Source organism: Ictidomys tridecemlineatus, chromosome 3, assembly GCF_052094955.1.
Source record: "Ictidomys tridecemlineatus isolate mIctTri1 chromosome 3, mIctTri1.hap1, whole genome shotgun sequence".
NCBI lineage: Eukaryota > Metazoa > Chordata > Mammalia > Rodentia > Sciuridae > Ictidomys > Ictidomys tridecemlineatus.
In genome coordinates this window covers 184,850,813-184,877,027 of record NC_135479.1, presented here as the reverse complement: position 1 = coordinate 184,877,027, position 26,215 = coordinate 184,850,813, and the positions used below count along the sequence as shown (strand labels likewise).

At 34.1% G+C, this 26,215-nt stretch overlaps 1 protein-coding gene across 1 annotated transcript in view; it reads right to left on the bottom strand.

The window, feature by feature from the left end:
• Positions 1 to 26,215, bottom strand: part of Gbe1 (1,4-alpha-glucan branching enzyme 1) — a 267,265-nt gene that overhangs the window by 37,477 nt on the left and 203,573 nt on the right. Inside the window, exon 13 of the mRNA XM_078044433.1 lies at positions 15 to 199. Coding sequence (XP_077900559.1) covers positions 15 to 199 — 185 coding nt within the window. The remainder of the gene's footprint in view (positions 1 to 14; positions 200 to 26,215) is intronic.

The window sequence follows — 26,215 nt, the reverse complement described above, 5'->3', positions numbered from 1 at the left end:
AGTAGAGCACTTACCTGTGGAGCTGAAAGCCAACCACATCTTTCTTCCAATCTATTCATATCCCTGTCAAAGTTATTTAGGAATTTATAGCGAAGAAGGTCATCATCGGTTAAATGAAACTGCCTTCTGGCATAATGGTAACTCTCATTATTTCCTTTCCTTGGGAAGTCTAACCATTCAGGATGCCCAAATTCATTACCTGTATATGAAAAAAAATATAAATATAACTTACTACTATTAGCATTTCTTACTAAGATAACTACATAATTACATGTAGACAGTTTAGGTTATACGTGACTATCATTGAACCCAGTAAATGATGTACCGGTCTGAGTAAAAAATAGCATGATCTAGAGCAAAAAATACTACATTTGTACTCTAAAGCCTAGGTCCAGCTTTAGCTTCGACACTCATTACTAGCTGCACATTTCAGTTTCCTCATGCACAAACGAAAGCAACTATATCCACTACACTTATTTCATCTCTGAAATAATCTAGGGGATCCCAGAGGAATTTGTGAAATCTCTATTATCTGTAATCTCAGAAATCTGTACAATGCTTTACAATTTTCAAAGGCTTTATATTTACATTATATTTTGATCCTCAAAGGATCTATTATATTCATTTCTAGATGAGAAATCCTAAGCTCTGGGCAGTTGAGAGATTTGCCTAACCTCACACAGAAAATACAAAGTGGAAAAGAGTCATTAAAATTTACTTTTTCTAATTAAAATCAGTAGATGTTTCTTTCTTTTTCTCATCATCCCCCTTTTGCAGTCCTAGGAACTGAATGCAGGACCTCATGCAAGCACTCTCCCACTAAACTATATCCTCAGCTATATTTTGGATTTTATTTTGAAACAGGGTCTTGCTAAGTTGCCCACACTGATCTCAAACTTGGATCCTCCTGCCTCAGCCTCCAGAGTAGCTGAAATTACAAGAATATACCATAACACTCAGCTAACATACACAGATTTTTTTTTTAACCATAACACATTAGGCAAGTTTATTGTAAATTTGGGGTTCAACAGAAATCCAAGACATTATTTGATTATTTTTCTTTTTTTTTCCAGAGAAAAAATTTGTTATAATTAGATGTACATCGTTAGTTTCAAATGTGCTTGTGTGTGTGTGTGTGTGTGTATGTAGCTTGGGAAATTCTGTTGGGAATCCATTTTGTATTATTTCTCATTATGTAATAAGAAGTATAAATTCAATAAATTTTAAAATAATAAGATGCACATAGGTGCATAGTATGACAAAGGAAAAGAACCAAATTTCTCACTCTGTGAGTCTATATTTACTTTCAGCTACTTTAAATCAACCCAAGGAATGTCCCTCTGCCACATTTAAGAATCTTGCCTGGGTCTGGAGCCTGATTCACATCAGTCCAAGGTATACCCCACAGCATAGCTTGCTCCATCAACACCTCAACTTGCAAAATAATGTAACTCATAATTATAGCCAGAGAGCCTTCTTTACTGATAATGAAGGGACTTTCAATCTAAGTACAAGGATATATCCAAGTACTTATCTGGTGTGAGCGAGACTTCAACTAAAGGAAAAAGAAGAGACTTCTATCTCATGAGGCAGCTAAAGCATATTAGCCTACTGTTAATGGTTTGGATATGAGGTACCCACCAAAAACTCTTGTGTCAAAAGTTAGGAGGTAAAATGACTACATTGTGAAAGCTATAGCTTAATTACTCCATCTTATTCTGAATGAACTTCCTGGGTGGTAACTGTAGGAAGGTTCAGCCCAAAGGAAAGAGTCCCTAAGGACATGCCATGTAAGTGTTCGTCTTCCCTATGTTCCCTTCCCCACTGTTCTGACTTTGCTTCTGACTGCCATGATGGGAAAAGCTTCCCTCAACAATGTCCTTACCCAATTGAGGGGCTGGGCCATATCATCTTTGGCCCAACACCACAGGGTCTGCTATCCAGGGACTGAGACCTCTGAAATTGTGAGCCCCCAAATTAACTTTCCTTCCTCTGTAGTGTTCTTATTAGGTATTTGGACACAGTGATACAACTACAGAGACTAACATACCAACAAATAGATTCATGCTTTCTATAGGCAAAATACATTTACTTTAGCATGGCCATGGATTTCTGGGTTGATTCCAATATTAATAAGCAATAGACTTTTTCCTGATGAGAGCGTCATATCATATCCTCATGTTCACAAAATAAACAGCAACAGATGTCTGATGTCAGCCTATTAGGTTGCAGGCACTATTTGTAAGCATTGTACATAATTAACTCTTTCCATCTTCAACAACTCTGTGAGGTAGTTACTATTATTGCCCCAATCTGAGATATAGAAAGGTGACACAGTGATTACGTAGTTGGGCCTATGAATCCAACCAGTTTGCTTTTTAACAGCCTAATATCATATTACTCAGAAGTAAATGCTGTGGAAATAAAGAACCAAAACCCAACAACCTTTCATATATAGGGGAGAATTCCAAGCTAATGGAATGACATTGCACCTAATGGATTAGAGTCAGAGATGAGATGCAGTGAAGAGTTTGAATTAACCCCCCCCCCCCCAAATAGGGTCTGTGATAAAAAGAGGCAATACATTTAGGATGAGATGAGATTAGAATGAGTGTTACAAACTATGGATCTCATATTGTAGGGAACAGGGAACCAAAACTATTGGCAAGTGGAGGACTGAGAAGTTTAGCGTGTTTATTATTAAAATGCCTGCTGCAGTTTGGAAAAAGAGACTGGATATTGGAAAAATTTGAATGGTAGAAAAACTAGAATGGAATCTAAAGTATAAGACAACAGAGGATGAGGAAAAATGAAATTGAAGAAAAAATATCAATTCAAATAGCATTTCTGAGATGGAAAGAATAAGACTTAATGACTAACTGAGTGAAGGTTATAAGGAAAAGAAATATCTGAATGCTATTTTAAAGTTTCAAGTTCAGGAGACTGGGTAATGACAGCTCTAACTGCATTAGAAGAAAATGGTGACAGATAGTTTGGGGTAAGAAGATGATGATAAGTTCAATTTTAGGCATGCTAAATTTAAGACTTGAAGGATTTGCAGGCATTCATGGATTTAGAGTGAGAGAGATAAAAATATGGTACTGAAATTCAGGAAGAGAAATACAGGTGGGAATAAAAATAATTTGTAAAACCTCAATAAGCAAACATAATTGCAGCCAGTAGAGTTAGAGGAGCCACAGGCAGCATCTTAAGAACCTGCAGGCAGAGAAGAACTGTGAGGGGGGATTGAAGAGCAACTGTTAGCAAGGTAAGATAAGAAAAGCATTAGAAGTAGTGTAAACTGCTGAAAAAAAAAATAGAAAAGGAAAACATAACAACTTGCTCTTATCATACTTTTGGAGTAGGAATAAGATGCTATAGAGATGTGCTTTCCAATTTATATTATGCTCCAGAATAAGCAAGGAGTCATATTAAAAATTTTCATTCCTGGTCATGCTAATTCATTAAATCTGGGGAAAGTCTCAAGCAGAACTCTACACTTTTATCAATTTCCCTATAATATTTGGAAAGTATGTAGGCTAAAAAACTTACCCTGAAAAATACAAGTACATAAATATGAAAGTCCTTTATACAATAATTATGCTATAAAATTTAATTATAAGTGACATGAATTTAGATAATGTAATATCTCAAGAGTTTAGTTTCTTCATCTGTAAAACAGGATAACATGTTTTATAAAGCTTTTTCTCAAATTCAAAGAAGACAATGTGAGGTGCTTTGCATAGATCTGGCAGCTGCATGCTTTCAATGTATGGCAGCTCTTATGTTACACACTTCTGATGACTAAAGTTACTAGAAAAAAGGCACAAAACATGAGTTACATTAGGGCTAAAATTTCTGATTCTTCTGAGCAGAGAACTAGCCATTCCTACTCTGCAGTAGATATCAAGTCACCAGTAGCAATTAAAATGACAGCAATTTGGCTATTTTTCATTTGTTATATAATATTTTTCACTTGTTATATAATAAATATACTTATAGACATACTATTTTTTTAAAGTACAATTAAAAACATACACCACAGTCTGAAATCCTACCAAATAGTCACTGTTTTTCTTTTGGTAAATGTCTTATTTATTGCCATTTATATCTATATTTATACATATCTAACTATATCAATATCTACATACTTCTATTTACTATCTGCCTACAACTTGTTTTTGAACAAAAGTAGATTTATATTATACAGTGTTTTTAATTTTAATATCAGAATGTTCCATGTCCATAAATATGCATCTCCATGATGGTATTATATTATTTGCACACAATACTATTTTATTTGACATATCACATTAAGTTAGTCATTTTTTCTAGTGTTTTAGTCTAACAAAAAATAACCAATCTTACAAGTTTACATTTCTACACTGTTTATTATTTCCCTAACAAACAAAATAAGTAAAATATCTCCTCAAAAGATAAATAGCAGATATGATTATAACAGAAAACATTTCCCATGTTTTGAACATTATTAATTATTTAAAGACATAGGGCAAATTGACCAATTGCTCCTGAAAACAGTATTTACAAATTATATTCCTTAATTTATATGTCTAAGTTTCTACTCTGATTTTATTTTTCATTATTTAAATTGAAGACTTCATTTTAGGTTCCTCTGAGATATATCAATTTTAAATATCAATTTAACTTTTCAATTCTGTATCAAAAAGTATTAAATACTAAGAATAAAAATCATTTTATAAGGCCATGCACATGCAAAATATTAGAAAAAGATAAAATTAGGAAAACCCACTTAAATTTTTATATGTATTTTAACTTTCCTTCACTTATCCTGTTCGAATACAAATTCACTTCCTTATATAATATCTTAATGAGTACATATTATGTAATACGAAATTAAATTTGTAAGTAAGGAAAATAGAACTTATTTTGTAACTTGTTCATGATGTGGTGAAACTTTTTATTAAGAAAAATTATTTATTAATTTCCATTAGTCTCATTTAAAATTTCTAAGAATCTAACTGGCAAGAACTCTTTTTAAACTTAAAGATATAGAAAGTCATATATAACAAGAAAAGATAGAAAAATTATATCATTGATGGCAAACAAAACATTCTACAGGGTGGTTTTTGAATGTTATTTCTGTTGTAAATGAGCTGACAAGAGGCAAATTAAGTTTAATGTAGACAAACGCAACATTAAATTTCATTTTTGGTTCAAAAACCGTAAACACAAGCATAAAATAAATGGAAGCAAATCACAGAAAGACTTTCAGAGTGACCTTGGGATAATAGAGAACCATTCTCAGTCTGAACAGAATACTGGGAAAGGCCTGTTAGTATCTTATACCACTAGCTCACAGCTCACAAATCTAACGAAGAAAAATACTGTCATTAAAAAAAGTTAAAAATGTTCTTCTCAGCTGTGGTCTACAAATTACTTAGTAAATGTGGCAAGACTTGAGACAGTACAGAAGGAATATAGCCACCCAAATGAGCATATAACTAAGGGTGCTATACATAAAAATGGATCAGAAATCTAAATTTATTCAAGTGATGGCCAAAAAGATAATTGATTTGTTTTAGTACAGATAACTTGGTGGATCTGAATCAGCATTTGAATTTAGCCAAATTTTAAAATATCCATATATTTAAGATATACATATATTTGTGAGTTACAAAAAATGTATATATGTGCACATTTAACACACACACATACACATTACACACACACACACACATACTACACACACACACACACACACACACACACACAGATATACAAATGTTTTCCTCAATGAATGAAAGAGGCATCCATAACCTGGCATTAACACATGTCTAGTTTTCCCCTGGAATTTCCAGGAAAATGTCACATGTTTTTTCTTATGTGCATTTTTCTGAGGTGGCAATGTTTTCTTCAGATACTCTAGGTATCTGTTTGTAAAAGAACCATTCACTGTATCAGAAAGTCAGGGGTTAGAAAGTTAGGTCCCAAGTAAGAATCTTTAAGTAATATAAAAAAAATGAGACAATTTTGAGGGAAGCATTTTAAAAACCTTTGGCTGGTTTATTCAATAGACAAGAGGCTTAGAAAGTCACATTTGAACTAACACAGGGGCAGTGACTGTGACACTTGAGAACAATGCTTCTAAGTCCAAAACATGAATTAAAAGAAACTAGGAAATAACCATCAAAGCATGATTTTCTGAAGCTCATTAAATTATGATTATGATCAGTAATGTAAGACATTGAATGCTACTCAATTCAAAATGAAGGGAAGATTTTTGAGCTGTCTCTTGGGGCATTTTGCAAGAAAATTCACAGTTCATACCATGATTCATTCCATTCAATATAGCAATAGACCTGAGTGCTTCCATAAATAAGAAGGCTGAAAACTTTGGCTAAACAAGTTCAAAACAAAATCAGGAAAGCAGGTGAATAATACTGTTATGGTTAAATAATAACTCTAGAAAATTCTGCTAAGTTCCTTCTCCCTTTTTCCATTTCCTCTGTACACATAGCCCCATTTATTTCTGGTTAATTGTGAAAAACCTCTCAGTACAAAATTCCTACTGGGACTCCTTTTCCTGTAATTAATTTTTGCTGTTTGATATAAAGGTCCAAACTATAAATTGACAAGAAGCCAGCTGGTACAGTGATGAAATTCAAGACAATATAACTAATGAAAAAGCTCCAGCTCTGTTAGCTGAACATTTTGATTAGCAGGTTTGTGTGTTTTGTTTCTCTAAAGTGTAATGCATACTAATTTTACCTAGGAATTAATTAAAGTCTATCACAGTCTCCATGCTGCAGATGCTATGTAACTCTTGGTTGTTCCCAAGTTTATGTATACATGAAAATAACATATAGTCCTTCAACTCCTATTCTGTTTAATTGTCCTGAAGACTAACTTTTAAAGGGAAGCATTGATCTTAAATTAAAATGCTTTGGATTTCTCAGGGTCTTCAGTGAGTGCATAAGTCACCAAAGCATAGAACACAGTAATACATGCTTTTCCACATCAGGACCTGTGATTTTGTTAATCAGAAAAAATAACTGACAAGCACCAACCTCTCCCTTTAATATTAACTGATAAATATGGTTATGGACAAGGTCCACATCTTATATTTCCTTTTAATCCTCCACAGTAAGCTCCAGTGTACTGGATCTAAACTAGGAACTCAAATACTTTGTAAGGTTTGATGTTTTCCTCTAAAATTATTAAAGGTATAACATAATTGTTTTTGAGGCACAGAAACAAAATAGAATTATCATAACCAGAGAGGATGAGATACAGAAGGTCATGCTGGAGGAGGCAACAGACTGAAATTAATAGTGCTCAGCAGAATAGAGATTTACCTTCACAGCCTATCACAGTATCCCTCCTGCCCCCACATGGTGGATATAACGAGTTTGTGTGCACATGTACACATATGCACACACAGACACATGCACATACATACAGAGTTGGCCCTCCATTCCACATGGATTCTGTGAAATCCATGGATGGGGTCTACATCCCTGGATTCAACCAACTGTGGATTGAAAATATTTGAAGAAGGTTTCAAAAAGCAAAACCTGAATTTGTCACAACAAAGCTCCATGCTGAATCCTTACAAAAGAGGTGATATATAGACATACCCTGCTATAGCCTCCCACCATTTCATTGATCTCTTTGTTCTGTCTTCTGCCCTCATGGAAGAGCATTGTTGGACTCAAATCTCATTTACATACTATCTACTTAAGCCTACAATGGTTGCATTTGTATTGAATATATATGCTCTTCTACTTCTTATCATGATTCCATAGACAATAAAGTATAACAACTATTTACATAGACTTTACATTGTATTTGGCATTATAAGTAATCTAGAGAAGATTCTAAATATATAGAGTCTACCTGCAAATACTATACTATTTACATAAGATATTTGAGCATCTTTGGATTTTGGTTTTCTGGCAAAGTTGGGGGCCTTGGAACCAATTATATGCAGGATATAGTAAAAAAGAAACAACAAAAAAATCTTTAAGCCCTATTTCTGTTAAGTGTACCAAAGATGAACTATGTGACAAATGAGAACAGATAAATTACTTCAGTTGTCCATTTCTCAGATGCTAGATTGCCTGTTCTCAATGTCATGCCAAAAGAAGACAAAATTTCAGATGTTCATGTTGTTATGTATGTCTTGATCTATATGTGATGTTTTTGGCATATTTTAATTTAAAATAAGCAATAAAATATATCAAAAGGATAAAGGAGTGAACAAATAAAAATAAATTAAGAATGAGTACTATTTTTATGCAAACAATGTTCTATAAGCTAGATATTATTTTTATACAATATGTTTACCATTTAAAAAAACATTTTTATTAGTGCATTATATTTTTACATGGTAATGGGGTTCATTTTGACATTATCATACATGTATGGTATATAACTTGCATTTCAGTTCCCAGTACTACTTCTTTTCCTCCTCCTGTTTCTCTTCCTCCACTCTACTGGTCTCCCAACTATTTATTTATTTATTTTTTTAATTGGTGCTTTATAGATATACATAAAGGTAAAGTTCCCAGTGGTATATACAAATGTGTACATAGCATTATTCAGTCAATTTCATTCTATTTCCTCCTATTTCCCAGTCCTCTTTATTCGATTCCTCTATCCCACTGATCTCCCCCCATTTTCATGGGATCCTACTTGCTTTTTTCCCCTTATTTTGTTTTTGCTTTCATGTATGAGAGAAAACACTCAATTCTTGACATTCTGAGTCTGGCTTATGTCACTTAGCATGATATTCTTCACTTTCACCCATTTATAAGCAAATGCCATAATTTCATTCTTCTTTATAACTGAGTAAAATTCTATTGAGTATATACAACACATTTTCTTTATCCATTCATCTATTGACACACACCTGGATGATGATGATGATGTTGTTGTTGTTATTATTTTGGTACTGGGGATGGAACCCAGGGGGCACTTCATCACTGATCTATATCACCAATCCATTTTAGTTTTTATTTTCACTGGATATCACTAAGTTGCTTAGGGCCTTGCTAAGTTGCTGAGGCTGTCTTTGAACTTGTGATCCTCCTGTCTCAGCAGAACTCCCAAGTTGCTGGGATTACACATCTGTGCCACCATGCTCAGCCTGGAGGTTACTTTTTACTAGGATACACAGCAAGACTTTTGTCATTCATCCTGAAGTCATATTCTATGTTGCATGTAGCAAAAGAGTCAAAATACACTTTTGAGGAAAATAAACCACACAAAGGAAAAGATGGTGGTGAGGGTAAAGAAGTTATTTTATGAAATTTTATCTGAAGTCAGAATTTTTAAGTAAGCTAAATTTTTAATCAAGTAAGTTAAAAATGTCTTAGAAAATCATTTGCTCATGGACAACCTTTAAAAAAATGTGAAAATATTTGGTGTGAATAGGGCACCAACTAAGACTTCATAAGTTCTTAGGTGGCAAAAACATGGCAGGAAAACAGGAATGTGAAAAGAAAGAATAAACTGGCTGACTATAAAACTGATCATACACATATGGTTTGTGGCCACTATAACTTTAGGTTTAGACTCAAAGATTTAGTAGTGGAGGCTGTTATTTTCCCTAATTTGTCTACAATTAGGATATGCTATCACTAAGGTTCAATTCCTTGTGGTTACATATACATAGTAAAAGAGATTAACAAATTCCCTAGTTAATCCTGAAAAGCTGAGCAAAGACATGTAAAAGGGAAGAACACAACCACAGATGAGATGAGAGAAGATTAGAAAGAAAATGTTCACTTACGTTCTCCATTTTTGATAACTGATATCAGTTTAATTGAATTCTGTCTGCTATCAATCCCATGCTAGACAAGTGCTTCAGTAAGAATCCATGGCTTTTTAAAGGCACACCCTGATGCATCTTTCCTAGATTTCCAAAAAAAGACTCCCACTGTCTTTCTTTTCTTCTGTAGTCAGCAATGCTAATTCTTTAGCAGACAGACTTAAGTATGTGCTTGTAACTTAACGAATGGACTAGCATTGCATTGCCTTTGGATAATGCTCCCATTGCTCTATGTTCTGCCAACAGCTAGTTAGCCTTGTTTGCTTCCCTGCCATTGGTTCTTGCTTCTTTTTGAGCAACTGGTGTCAAAAAAAAAAAAAAAAAGAGAAAAAATGTTTCATAGCAGTGTGATGTGTGACAGCATGTGGGGACACTGTGTACTTCTTTTTCCAACAAGGCAAAAAGTTCTACTTATCTTCATTTTCTTGTTTCAGGCCTCTCCCTTTGCAATGGACAATACTAAATTTAATTTTTTTTAAATGACTACAAAGTCATGAAGTGGCCTATCAACAACTTTGAAGGCTATTAAAAACAAAAGTTCAAAATCACATAAACGGTTTGGGGATGCAGCTCTATGGTAGAGTGCATCCATAAGATGAGCAAGGTTCCAAGTTTGGTTCTTAACTTCACCCTACCCACACCCCCACAAAACACATACATAGTCCTACTGTGTTTAAGGTAATGGAATTAAAAGCATCATATACAAATCTCCTACAAAGGTTTGACACAACATAAAATAAACACCACAACCCTACCTTTTGGGTGACTCATAAAAGCTAATTTATTCTCTGCATTGCCTCAAAGGACAAAGTTTGAAGTAAGAGAAACAGTTAAAAGAACCCAGTTATGAAGTGATACAGTCAGGAATTTAATGGGTGCTGCATTTAGCTTTTGTCATTATCTAACCATTTTGTTACCTAAATTATGCCGTTTGAAAATGCTGATCTCTACAAGGATGAGCAAAATTCTTTACTATTCTTTGAGCATTAAATCCCAATTCACAGACCTGGCTTCAAAAAAATCAAATGACATGTCATATTCTGATCATGACCCAAATTGCCTGCTTCTATATCATCCCTACATTTAGGTCTTTGAGTTGTAATGCTTGATTTTTGCTTCTGGAAATTTTGTTCATTCTTTAAAAAACAGGTTAACTATTATCTCCTGAGGCTGAGACATATCTCTTCTGCAATCAGAAAAACATTTTTTTAACTGAATAAACTGCTTTTTAGAAAAGAGACATATCTCCTAACTTCCCTTATACTCTCCATATCTAAGCTTCATCCAATGATGTATATAGCATAACTATTAACGTGAATATTCTTTCAAAGAGCTAAATTCAATGGTAGATACTCAAGTTTGCTCCTCTTCCATCTATGAGAGGTTTAGAATGTCGACTGTGACTATGTAGGTAGGGCAGTATTTAATTTAGTGCTCCTTACTTCGTATAGTAAATCGTTTTGTACATGCAAATATGCACTTAAATCAGTCTAGTACAATTGTACCAAAAAACTAAGGGAATGATAGATAATTAAGTCAACTTTCATCCTTCAGACTGTAAAAGGATCTGAATAGTGTAGGAGACTTAAAATGAACTATGCTGTTTTCCAGAAGAAATACTTCTTACATATTCAGTTAATGCAAAATGAATATATACTACTGGGAACCGAACTGAAAATACATACCCTTAAGTCCTGAGTGAGAGATACCAAACAATTATTGTGCACCACAATAACTTGGACTTCACCTCCACTTGGATAATGAGGTGTGGCTCCAGGAGTAGGCGTCACCCAGAGGGGTTGAGGTACACTCACCTGTTCTTTGTAATCCCACCCCTTTGCCCTTTTGGGGATAGAATGTTCATGGAACCTTCCCTTGTGTGTCCCCTATATAAGAATAAAGAATTCCAGTGGTTATCTCTCTTTCCATAGACCCCTAAGGTAGGAGAGCCATCTGGGATTTTGAAAAGGTACTTCTGTGTGTTTGCAAAGATGCTTTCTTCACTGTTTTCTTAAGTTATTGGAATAATCAGATTTGTGAACCTAGCATAGGTTACCAACTAGGATAGATGGCAATAATATACTACATTTTAAATATAAAGAAAGCTATTCTGAGGTGAATGTAATAAATAGCATGCTTAAAGAGTAAAGAAATATCCAAGAGACTCCAATTATATTAAAAATCACATTAAAAATAAGCACCCAGAATTATAGCATAAGTTAATCTGAGTCCCTTACAAATTGGAATAATTGTATTTAAAAAAATAAAAAAGACATTTTATCAAAAGTTTTCCCCCAACTTCTGGAAACTTCACAAAAGATCATTAAATTTGTCAGGCATTTGGGGGGAGAATGAAACTTTTAACATTCCAAGTGACAGATGTCAAGACTCATGAATATCTAAGTACTCATAACTTGGGAGACATTCTAAACTACCATCCAGTAATATATATGTACTTTAATGCTATTCCTGAGATCCATTTAAAAAAATATTGGAATAGTTAAATCACAGAATGGAAACACTAAGTAAGACACCCTTCTTAAATGGCTTATTTAATTACAAACTCTATTGCACGATTTTATGCTTTTACATTATTTTCTGACTATACATTAGTCTACTACCCAGTTAAAGAATAATGTCTACAATAGAAATTAGAAAAAAAGTAAAATTAAGTATCATACAATGGGAAAAAATGGGATATGGGTCAATTTTCAGACAAAATTTTTCATTTACAATATGTAACCTAAAGCTGTGTAAGATTTTATTAGTGATCTGGTAAGAACATACCTTGATTGAACACTTACTAAATACAACTTATCATTCCAATGCTTCACTCACTATTTTAATTTTCAAGTTGTTCTTTAAGATAGTTACATTGTAATCCCCGTTTTTCAGATGATTAAGGTAAGGTATAGAAAGATTTGATGACATGTAAATCATACAGCTAGAAAGATAAGCAGTCAGTATTGAAATGCAGACAGTCTGGCTCCAATGCTGAACTACTGGCTATTAATCTACAGGGTCAATATCCTGTAGATTGGTAGTAATAAGTGAAATTATGGATTCCAATTAAAGAGTTTAAGTGCAACATATAAATGAAATTATGTCAGAAGGGGTTATGAAAAAAAAGTCATGAAGAATAAGGATGTTTTTACTTGATTATTACATAAACACTAAGAAAAAAAAAGAAACAACCAAAAGGACTCTCAGATTTCAAATGGTTTGTTACAGGAATGTGATAATGACACATTACATTAACAACAATTATTAAGATGATTTCAGTTTAGAATTCAGTAAAAAGAGTGTGTCAAGTTATTGTGGCACACAATAATTATCCAGATAGAGATCACAGGCAGGTAGTTTCAACATTTATGTTGGTAGTTATATTTACCTGGGAGTTACCTATATTAAAGAAATATCCAAAGTAGAAAAGTAAATAAACTTTCTCAGAAGGACAGACTGTGGAAGTGGTAAAAGGCCAGGGTAACAAACACATGAGGACTATGCATCTTAAAGGAGAAACAAACAAACAAACAAAAAAAGAAGTCTGTGAAGGAGACTGGGAGCCATGGGTAATTAAAAACAAATAATAGAGGGAGAATGAAAACAAAAGGAGGAGTCCAATAGAAACAAGTGGTTGCAAGTTTTGAGGGAGGTAGTACAGAGATCTGGAAGACAGTGATGACCTTGGAGTTTCCCAATTGTTGAGAGAGTAGAAGAAAAACTGCCAGGGTTTGAAAGGGAAATGAAGTATGAGACAGTGGGGTCAGCACATATAATTACATAATGAAATTTGTCAAAGAAAAGGAAAAATAGATATAACAGTAATTAGCTTTATCGGTTTGCAATCTAGTTCTCAATTTGTAAAATGTGCATTGTAAAGCAATGGGTCAAGAATTTTCAATAGTTTCTCAGACTAAAAAAAAAAAAAAGAAAATTTAGGTTATCACTAATATTTATTATAAAGTGCAAAATAAATACTGCTTGGAATAAAGCATTTGTGCCAGAGGTCAAATATAGCAAAATTTCTGTTGGACAGTAAAATTCAAAAATTTAATTTTATTATTGGTGAGTTATAATAATGTCTTTTTTATTTTCCTATTAGTCATCCAGGCAAAATAAGAAATTACTTATGAAAATATTCTGACCCATAAGGAAAAAAGTCTTGTGTGTATCCAAGGTAATGTAGGTAAAAACTAATTTTAGGAAACAAATCCATGCTGATGCAATCGATTTCAATATATTGGATGTTAATGTATATAATAATTACATTATTTTCTTAGCCAAGAAAATATGTAATTTTCAAAATATACATTTAATAAGTAATATGAAGATATTAGGCCCTTTTCCAATTTAAACATGTGGCCTTAAAATCAACTGATTAAAAATGAATAAGTTTCTTTGTCTCTTGCTCAAAAATTGATGGATGTTGTAGGAAGGAAAATTAGAACTTAACAGTCTCAGGTTTTTACCTTAAGTTGTCTGGCCTTTGATGTTATATTTGCTCAGGCAAGTCTTGCTCTCTTTTAGTTGAGAGCAGCATATATTGGCAAGAGAAGAAGAAGAAAAGCAAAGAAGAATAAGAGAATTAAGTTGGTAATCATTGGAAACTTTAATTTTCAAAATAGAAAAATATGTCTTTTAACTTTTAGCTCCTTGAGAAATATTTCCAAGAGGACAAGACCCGTCATCAATAATGATATGGTTTGAATGTATGCCCAAAATTCATGTGTTAGAAATATAATCCCCAAGGCATCAGTGTTGAGAGTTAGACATTTATGAGATCATTAGGTTAATACCATTATCACTACAGTAGATTCCTAATAAAAGGATTGGCTTGGCCTTCTTCCTGGAACCTTTGGATGAACACTCTTCTCTTGCCCTTCCCCCTTCCACTATAACACAGCAGAAAAGTCCTCAACAGATGTGGGCCCCTCCCTGACCTTAGATTTATCATCCACCGGAATTTTAAGAAATAAATCTCTGTTCTTTATAAATTACTCAGTCTGTGGTGTTAAAGTACCACAAAACACACTAAAACAAATACCAATCTAAGGAAGAATTTGAGGACAAATTTCATTTTATATAATAGAATACTGAGTTGCATGGGAATGGGTAGGTCAGGACCAAAATCACACTCCCTACCCTAAAAGTAGAATCTACATCTCAACCTGGAAAACTGAAACATTATCCTTGAGTCACTATTTTGACATAAACAGAATCTAGTAGGTAACCTTTGTGCAGAAGGCCCAGAATGGACAATATGAATGAAGCAGCACTTCTCCGCTTTTTATTCATTAGGCATCTTTCCCACCTATTTCAATATACACCCTCCAGGAGTCTTTTCATACAATTTTACCTAATTGCTCCCACTCCATGAAATTTTAATATTACAGATACACTGCATATCTGCTTATATGCTGTGGTACTCCAGAGGGCCATAAACTATTACAACATCTTAGTTGTGTGTGTGTATGTGTGTCCTCCCTCAAGAATTAATTTCCATCTCCACTGGGGGAAGATATCATTACCACTGGGAATGAATGAATAAGATATGTTTAAGAAACCATAAAGAGAGTCATGATGCTGGAACTGGGGTGCGTACACTGCTGTATGCTTAGAAGGAACACCCTGGTGAATTGTATAGTTAATCAGCTATTTTATTATATCTATTCGAAGAGAGTACAAAGGAAGTATCTCATTCAGCTCTCTTTAGCAACTATCAGAAAAATCTGATCTGAGAATATTGGGATTGGCTAGCAATCATGATAATATATTCCCAACTTTGCAAGCAAAAGAGCACATTCAACTATTTTTATTTATCCTGCTAATATTTATGTGACTGCTTTTATAGAAGAGCCTACACAAATTTTATGGGCTCAAGAAATATTTACAAATTTCCTGAGACAGAGGGAGAAGGAGAGAGAGAAAGTTCCATTAGTTCATACAGCTTTCAGAAGACTCTTGTTTTAATAAAATGCCTTTTAAAAAGTCAATAAATGGATTTTCCAAAATGTACCAGGTCTATGAATGTTTATTTGTTCAGCATGTAATAATTAAATTTTAAAGTCTATAGGAAGGCATAAAATAAGCTGATCCTTAAAAAGTACTTAAGTGCACAGCATCTTTATAGCAAAGAAAATATAAAATTAAAATAAATTATAATATTAAAATTATCTTTTTTAACCACATGAAACAAGTGATATTTCCTGTTAAATTATAGATAACATGTGAGAATAAGTCATGGTATCTGTATGTCATCTTATTTGAGAATAGTGTTATTGAAGATGATTGCTGTGGTGGGAAGAAGAGACAACAAAATAATACAACAATTTCATAGTAAATTACTAGATTGGTCTTTAACACTTGTTATCAAGTAAACTATTACATTTTAATCTGTGATACATATAAAATATTTTAAGAATATAAATTTTTAAATTATTGAAAAGTTGTGAATGTTTAGGTTTTTAAACTTAATTTTGTCATCTCTTCTTTTCATCTGAACAGTCATTTTGGCAGAACTCAAAATGGCACCTCTGAAAGATGGTGGTTTTATAGTGGTAAAGTTCTAATACCTATCATACTTGGTTTTATTAAAATTAATTCATAATGTTCTGCTAGACAACAAAGTGCAAACAAACTTGAAAAGCCGTTTTGGGTTTTTTTCTCCAAAGCTATAAAATTCCTCAATTAAAAAAAAAAAAAACTTAAAATAGACTATTTTTAAGATTATTATTTTCTAAAGGTATGTACGTATATTTGTGTATGTGGGTATATATACACATATACATGCATTTAATTGTGGTAGTGAAGATTGAATTCAGGGTTTCTTTAGCACAGAACTATATCCCCAGTCCTTTTTATTTTTTGTTTTGAGACAGAATCTCATCCTAAATATATTTTTAAAGGGCAAATAAGCAGGCATTATGATAGCACTATTTATGTACTGAAAAAGGTGTAGTACCATCATTTTGCATTTGTAAATTATGCTTCTATGGGTAACATATTTAAAAACGTCAGTATATAAAATTTTTTTAAAATATAGACTATTTGGTGATTTTGTTATATCACAGAATTTTATATTCCTTAACAATAATGCACTTTTCAATTCAAATTAAAGATAGCTTTTCCAAATGACAGCTACTATATTAGTTTTATCTGAGTTGCCTTAAAACTCATATTACACCAACGTGGTGGCACACATCTGTAATCCCAGTGTCTCGGGAGGCTGAGGTAAGAAAATCACAAGTTCAAAGCCAGCCTCAGCAAGGACCTAAGCAATTTTGTGAGACCCTGTCTCAAAAAAAAAAAAAAAAATGACTGGGGATATAGCTCAATGGTAAACTGCCCCTGGGTTCAATCCCCAGTACCAAAAACATACACACACACACACACACACACACACACACACACAGATAACAACAACAATAAAACAGCAGCAAAAAAAAAAAAAAAAAATCAACCAAAACAAAACTCTCATTGCACACTAAAACTGCTTAAGTAAAACAACCAGGTTAGTTTGGAATTATGAAATAAAACATAGGGGGGTTCAAAGAACTTCTTTGATATCTTTTGTATATTCAAAGAAGGACAACTCTTATCCACATAGACTGAAACTGTATTCAAGTATTTGATTGTTTAAGGTATAAATATGCAATAAAAATAACTTATCTAAAACAATATTTCTACTTCATACAAAGTGACCTACAGCTTACAATTAAATATCTCTTTCATTTGAGCCAATAATCAAAGGGACTCTAGTATAAATATGACCCTGGAAAACAGAAACTATATATTTTCCTCATAATATCCAGAAGTTTTATTTTAAAAAATAAATGATGTGAACTCAACATGGGGATACTGTCCATTTTATTGATTTATGTGAATAGTATAAAAAGAATTTAGACCTGTAATTTAAAACCAACTTAAAGAAATTCTGATGGCAAAAGATCTTGCAGGGCTGTATTTGATTTGAGTTGACTGTCTTTCAAGTCCATCTTTCACATTTTCAATCAAGTAATATACCTAACCTGTAGATCTGACTGTCAATCTTTGTAAAAACTTTTCCACAGCTCTCTATGACTGGGCTGCTGCTTCTGTGTGAGGTTTCTCTTTCAGCATCTTTCACATACTAAATTATTGTATCCCTGATTCTGCTTCACCTTCTTAGCTTTGTAGAGTCAATATCCCAGTGATGGATATACACAGAGGACCAGGATGTGGAGAAAAGAGATACTTTAAACTCAATCCCTCCTTCTACATAAATTCTCCTTTGGTGGCTTTTTCTTGTCTTCACCTATCAGTCAAGTGTTCTTCCCTGGAGTACTCACAATTATCTGTGCAGATCCAGAAGGTGTTATCAACTAACATACCCATCTATGCCTCTTGCTTTGTCTCCTCTCTGGACAGTGGGCTCCTTGAGCTAAGGGCTGTTTTCTGTTTTGCTCCCCAATTCCTAGGCTGGTGCTTGATGCAGTTGTACAGACAGAATCAGTGTAGAATGAAGAATCAGTATCTCAAGGAAACAGGGGATGATTAAGTCATTTGAAAAACGTTGTTTTCGCCATTGATGTGTTTCATAGACCACTATATGACACTAAATATTGTCTGTTATTTGCCTCTTTCATTCATTGCCTTTGGATGGGTATTTACATTTAGAGTTCCAAGAACATCACTGCCAACCTTAGCATTCAATTCAGCTGAAACAAGAAATGTTGGGTTTTATGGGGGTAGGGCTGTGGAGTATAAGATTTTTTTATTATTGATTTTTAAAAAAAATAATTGACAGCGGAATGCATTATAATTCTTATTACATGTATACAGCACAATTTTTCATATCTCTGTTTTATATAAAATTTGTTGACAACAATTCGTGTCTTCATACATGTACTTTGGATAATGATGTCTATAAGTTTTGAAGCAGAAAAGTTGGATTCAAATTCTGGTTTCTGTATAAGCATAAGAATCACTTAGCCTTTTATTTTTCTATGTGTGAAGTGAAGATGATCATAGCTGCATCGAAGGGAAATAACAAAGCTTTAAATAATAAATTATGTGCAAAACACTTCACATACTGTCTCAGAGTGAATGTGCAGGAAATTATGGTTACTTTTAGAGAACATGCTAAAATATTTTCAGGTTGAGACAAGTCGCCTAAATAATCGGAATCTCCTCAAAGTTTCAGGGAAAGAATATTCCCAAAGAAAAGCCTAATCTTTCTTAGAAAGGAAAAGGAAAGTTACTATATTTTCCAAGGGACTGAAAGGATATCTCTCTACTCCTAATTGCATATAGTTCATTTTCACATGTTTTTCTTTTTTCTTAGGTGGAGGCCCAAGGGTTAGAGAGGTAAAGATTCAGATAGTGACAGTTTTCAAACCCAGAAATTCATTTTTTAAGTTCCTACCCTTCTATTGTTAAGTTGCTCATCAGAAAGGTTCCTAGAAGCATAATATTTTTGTTGTGAACACTTACTACATTCTAAGAGGTGACAGACACACAGCTCATCAGCTCTAGCAATATATGATCAATTGTACTTTGTAGTGTATGAATCCTTATACCCGAGAATCACTGAGAGAGTTGGACATTCAGCCTTTAAGCTAAAATAAGGACTCTGATCAATAATCTTTGGAAGGAGATCTATGGAATTTAAATTTATTCATTTATTTATTTATTATTGGTGTGTGTGTGAGAGAACGTGAGTAAGTGAAAGATTGAGGTGGGGGTAGGCGGAGAGGAGAACCTTTGGAAACCTATAGAAAATGCTAAGTCATTGTGAGCCAAAGAAGAAGATAGGAGAGAATTAGTGAAAGTGAGAGATAATTTAAGAGCTTAATATCACAGCAAATACACATACATAAAGACAAACCATATCACAGAACAGTAGGGTACATTAGGACAGGTGGTTCTGCTAATCCTTTATTGGTATGTTTCATCAACAAAATGAGGTTGTCTCTCAAGTGGGTCTTTGAGCTTAGATCAGGATTAAACAAAAGTTCAACACTCTATTGGCAACTCAAAGCTAGTGAAAATTACGCTGTGTGTTAAGTTATCTTTATTCGCATCTCCTAGGGTAGCATCCTCCCACCCCTCAACCAACACCTTCAGAGAACTATTTGATAGAGCATCCTAGAACTAGCAATTTCCTCATATTTAGAGAACTCTTATGTGGGATATTGAGGCTCATGTTTGAGATACGAAGCTCTGAACTTTCTCTAAAATACTTTGTAAGAAAGAAGGTTTCATGAAATTCTATATAAAATGTTAAAGCATATAATTTCTGCAATAGTGTCGTTCCTTAACAACACTCCCATTCCCCTCACAGAGATCCACATGTTTTAAGCTTATGCCCACATTGGCTATACTAACAAGTGGTGAAACTTGATGGGGCCAGCTGGGCATGCCTGCAATTCCAGTGACTGGGGAGGCTCAGGCAAGTGGATCACAAATTCAACACCTGACTTCGCAACTCAGTGAGTCCTTAAGCAACTTAGTAATACCCTGATTTTAAAAAATTTTTAAAAAATTTTAAAAAAAGAGCTAAGGATATGTCTCAGTGGTAAAGCTCCTCTGGATTTAATCCCCAGTACTAGAGCGGGAGAAAACTGAGTCTCAATGAGAGGTTTTTAGGTCATTGGGGATATGCCAATCAAGGGGACTTCCTTCCTCTTTTTCCTTCCTGGTGATGACATAAATGGTGTTGGTTTGCCATATGCTCATGCCATGATGTGCTGCTTCATCCCAGGCCCAAAGCAGTGGATACAACCAATTATGAACTGGAACCTCCAAAACCACAAGCCAAAACAAACATTTTTTTTTTCTTTGCAAAAGTATTATCTCAGATAGTGACAGAAGATTAGCACAATCTATAATCTGCAAACTTAAGGTTCTACAACTTTTGGAGGGTGGTAGGAATACTGGGGATCAAGCCCAGGGGCACTTTATCACTAAACTACATCCCCACTCCTTTTTGTTTTTAGAGACAGGGTCTTACTAAGTTGCTTAGGGCCTTGTTAGTTTGCTGTGGCTGGTCTCAAACTTGCAATACTTCTGCCTCAGCCTCCAGAGCCTCTAGGACTACAGGAGTGTATTACTGTACCCAAGAAGGTTCTGCACCTTAATACTATGGTTTAAATACTATGGGTCTTCTTCTAATTCAGGGTTGTGTGCCTAAAGAATCCACTCAGAGGCATATATAATATAGTGTATACAACACAAACATTCAATATTTATACATAGAGAAAACACAAACTATATACGTATACATACATGCAGATGTATACGTATATACATCTGAGAAAAATACAGATGTTAATGTTAGTAACAATTGTACTTTTCTCACTGGTATTTATTATAAAATCCATGCCAATTTTATTATTTTGTTAGATTAGGAAATTTGTTCTGTAGCCTCCAAGTCAAAATCTGTGTATGCAATAATCTCACCATGAGTCATGGAGATAAAAATTTGATTACATGGGACTTCCCTGTGCTTAGAATTTTTCCTTCTAAATAGTAATAAAATGATATTCTTCCTCAAGGAGAAAGTAGGTTTGACCAAAAATCTATAGCGTATAAAGAATAATACTGCATTGGTGGTATGTTCTGTATGGAAAAACAATCTTCCCAAAAAGTATCTTTAATGAAAATAAACTATTTAGCAATAGTAATAATATCTCCACTATTCTGAGTGGGTTTCTCCTGTAATAAATCAAAGACATGAATTCCTATTTCTGAGGTAAAAGTATTTAGGAGAAAGGAACCAAAACCAAATAAAACTTGCTTTTCTTCCCCTTGTCAACAACCAGATAATAACATTTTCATATCCCCAATGTTTGTCAATGCAAGTTGGTAGAGAAAAATGCAGATAAGATACATAACATTTGTCAGTACATTAAGACGAGGTTTCTCTAAAGTGTATCCTCAGCAAGAATGAGGGGAGAAAATCTTGTTCCTGAAAGCTAATCTGACAGAAATAAGGAGCCTTTCTGGCACTGGGCATTTAAATCACAGAGAAGAAAAAGGAAGGGAATTCCCCAAGCTGGCCTGCAGTGGGTAGTCTTATCCTATATTTTTTGTCCTACCTTCATTTTTGTACTTCCTTTGTTAGTGGATCTCTGTGTTGTACATCTATATATCAAAATCACTTGGTATGATTTTTAAATGCCAGAGCCTTACATCTGGCTCAGATGGTCTGGTAGACCTTAGGCTTCAGTATTTTAAAGCTCCCCAGATAATTGTTGTGGTGTTTCCTTTACTCTTTGCACACTGTCACAGTCATGGTAGGTTCTCATTAAAGCCAGCTAAAATTGGTTATCAGTGGGCCATGAATCAAATCAGGCCCATTATTTTTAGGTCTCTGCCATTCAGAATATATGCTATTTGTGTTTCGGAGCATTTTAATGGGGCTTCAAGCCATTTACAACTGCTCATACTGAGAATTTTGGAGTTTTATAGACTTCTACAAGTCATGTTGCATTCAGTAAACTTGCCTCAACAAGCTAAAAGAAAATGCCAAAAATTAGCACTCCCGCTGTTCAGGAGAGTGTATTTTGTCTTCCTATAACTGCTTCAATTCCAGCACTTAGCAGGAAGACATTTAAATTTTTATTGTATTCCTATCTATCAGAAAAAGAAGAGTTTACAAGTTTGACACTAAACAATCACAGATGGAAGATATGAAGTAAGATCACACATTTTACACTGAAGTCTAATGTAGCTATCAGTAAATGTAGACTGACACTTAGGACAAAATCCATCTAACTTTCCCTGTGGCTTGGGGAGAATGTAAGATACTCATTAAAGAATGTCCCACAGAATTTTCAAATGTCAAAATACAATATAATCATATTGAGAAAATCCTTCAAATTTAGTAATGGAAATTTCATAACACTGCTGAGAGAGAAAATTGCTAGTTTGTAATTGTGCCTTTTTCTCCACAGGTATCACTCATTATAGGAACTAGAATAACATCATGATAATGAAATTCCTAAACAAGAAAGCAGGAGAAACATATGTGCACATATCAGATGACCCACATTATAAACAAAAAAATAGTTTGTTCTCTAACAACATGATTTTAGTTTGCACGTACGCCTCTTTATATACTTTATGTGCCAACCTTTTATATACAAACAATATAGAAATAACACAAGATGCTTCTAATTTACATTTTATATATAGATATTTTAGAAAGTGTCTTGATAGCATCCAGGAGCAGACCCAGTCTGATTTGCCTTGTTTATTAAGGGAAGAACAAATCCAACCTCCTGGCCATTCACTGCTAGTTGAACTCATACTCTAATCTCTAAGAACTTCCCTTCTCTTCCTTCCCCTTCTTCCCAAATCCTCCTGCTGTGCTCTCTACAATTTCTGTTCTACAACAGGAATACTTTTCTACATCTTTTGTATCCTCTTGAAATTCTCTCTTCACTTGCTAGCCTTACAAATCCCTTGTAAATCTTTAAAAATTTTCTTTTTCAGTGGCCAGACCACAGCCAAGACCAATTAAATCACAAATTCCAGAGGTAGGATGGAAACATCATTTTAAAAAACTCTCCAGGTAGCTCCAAGGCACAAGTAATTTTTTTGTACCAATGATTTACTAGTTCTCTATCAGTTATTTGCTAGCACTTTCAAAGCCCTTCCTTCTTTTTTGACAGGTGCCTGACAAAACTCCTACCCTTGGTCAACCCTGGCTTTAAAAAGGCAGTAGACCGAGAGGCTGACTCATCTGTAGGCCTGATTGCAAATATCAAGTGGGCATGCAACATTACCTAGACACCCTATGTTGCTTTTCTAATAATTTCATTTCTGAAGATGTCTACTTCATATCTTCTACTCTTTTCTCAAACATCATTTATTCCCTTATTTCCAGCCTCAAATGATTAACTTACGCCACTATCTATACACAATTTACCTTCAAGATACTCCACTTAAGACCAGCTGCACCTGTACCCATTCTTGTCCTTTTGCTGGGAAGAAGTGGCAATCCATATTAATGGTAATCTCCCCATTTGTGCTCTGAAACTACAGAAGTTCCATTTTGTACCACAAAACCTTACCTTCTGCACAACCCATTCTGAACACAAATGTTCTTATATTTCATAAGAAAAAAAATTTCCATTCATCCCCATCCAAATCCACCTACCATCTTATTTATCTGTTCTCTTTATGAGACAAACAGCTTAAGTGAACTGTTTGCAAAAGTGTTGCCTGATGTTCCCTCTTCCTCCGAAAATCTGCTTCTGTGCTCAATGTCCCCTCACAATCACCTCTATTTCGTTCACCAGTAGAAACTTTTTTTCTCATTTTATTCAGCTGCAATATTATCAGTCCCCACAGTGGTCATTTCCTATTTTTTGATATACTACACATTAGCTTTCAGAATGGTACACTCACATGATCTTCCTTCCTTTATCAATACCATTCCTTCTCAGTCTCCTTTGATGGCTTCTCTTTGTTTGGACATTAGTGTTTCTGGGGCTCTGCCCTGGGTCTTCTTTTCTTCTTGGGTCATAGTTCAGTATTCAGGAACTGATATGAATGTTACTATAACATGCTATACATAACATGTGGAAGTCTTCCAAATTTTATTTCTCAAGCCCAATGTTCACTAAGTTCCTTGCCATTTGAGTATTTCAAAGAAGCTTAAAGTCAATGTGTCTAAAATTAGACTTCTTACTTTTCGGCCCTAACCTGACTCCCTAAACCTCATTTTTCTTATTCTATTAACTGGTTCAACCAAATGCTGACAACCAAACCAAAAAAACCTCAAAGTCATCTTTGATTATTCTTGGTCACATATCCAAACTATTATCAAGACTTGCCAATTCATTCTACTTCCAAAACTATATCTTGGCTCTTTCCCTTTTTTACCGCCACTGCCATCATCATAACTTCTTGACTACTTCCACAACCTCCTCAGTGATATCCCTCTCTTCTCTCCTGCCCCATTCAGTCCATAAAAACTAGCAAAAGTTATTGACATAAAACAAATATTGGATCTTTATATACTTCTCCTTAAAACCCACATGAACTGATAATGCAGTGTCCACTTTTTATGTCACACCTCTGGCTATAGTAGCCTTGATGACCTACCCCTACCTAATTCTTACCTGCTTCTCCAACCTAATATCTCTAACCCTTATTTCTAGAGTACAAGGTTATAGTATCAATTCTCTTTCATTTCCTTGTATGCCCACCACAGGGCCCTTGAACATTTAGTTGTCTTTAGAAAGTTCTTTTCTGCATTCTTTATAAACAATAGGTTTCAAATTTTTAAAGATCTAGCTTAAAATTATTTTACTCTTCTCTGTTTTAACAACGATTTTGTTTCCTTTATGTCACTTATCTATATTATTTATCTGTTTTTCACTTGTTTGCCATCTGAAGTTTGTTGTCCTAATAGAAATTAAGCTCCCTGAGGGCAATGACTCATCTATCCTGTCCACTTTGCACCTCAAGCATTTAGTACAGTATCTGAAACAATTTCTGTCATGAGATATGTATTTTAATGACTACTTGAATTAATGAATAAGTGAATGAAACCAAGGATTCAAAAATCCCCAAATGCTTTATGGACTGTTGTTTTCAGATGAGGTCTTGTGCTGTGTTACCCAAGCTGGCCTCCACTTTGGGGCTCAAGTGATCTTCCTGCCTCAGCCACGAAGCAAATGGGACTATTGGCACACCAGTGACTACAGGTGCATGCAGCTGCACCTGGAGAGACAGGATTCATCCATTCTTTCTTTCTTTTCCTCCTTCCCTCCCTCCTTCCTAATTATTTATATATTTGATTCTAGGGATCAAACCCAGGGCCTCACACCTGCTGGGCCAACATTACCACTGAACTACATCACCATTCCTATTCTTAAAAGTTGGCTTAAAGAGAAGAAAAAAATGCTAAAAACATTGTGGGTTTTCATGTGTGTATGTGTAAGAATGTATGCACATGTATGTGTGTACATATATGCTTATATGCACATATATTGAAAGATATGTCCATTTATAATACATATGTAATAGAAAAGAGAACATTCACACAGATTGGAATCATCTAGCCTTAATTATATAATTTAAAATTTTCTAATTTAAAACTTTTCTTGCTTTCATTAATGAGATGACATAAATATCCCAGTTATTTCCTGTAAAAAAAATGCATGCATGTTGTAAAGTGTATAATAAAGATCTTAGAATACTAAAGTAATTGCATGTGACTAATACTAGAAAATATGTTTACTTAATACATAAATATTAGTTCAATTCACTGGTCACAACAGTTTTATGAAACATTTTCATAATTATACTGGGAAAATTTTAGGCTTTCTTATATTTCCAAATTACATTTGGAAACAAAAGTATTTTCATGTTTTGAGAGGTTATTACTGACATTATAAGTAGTAA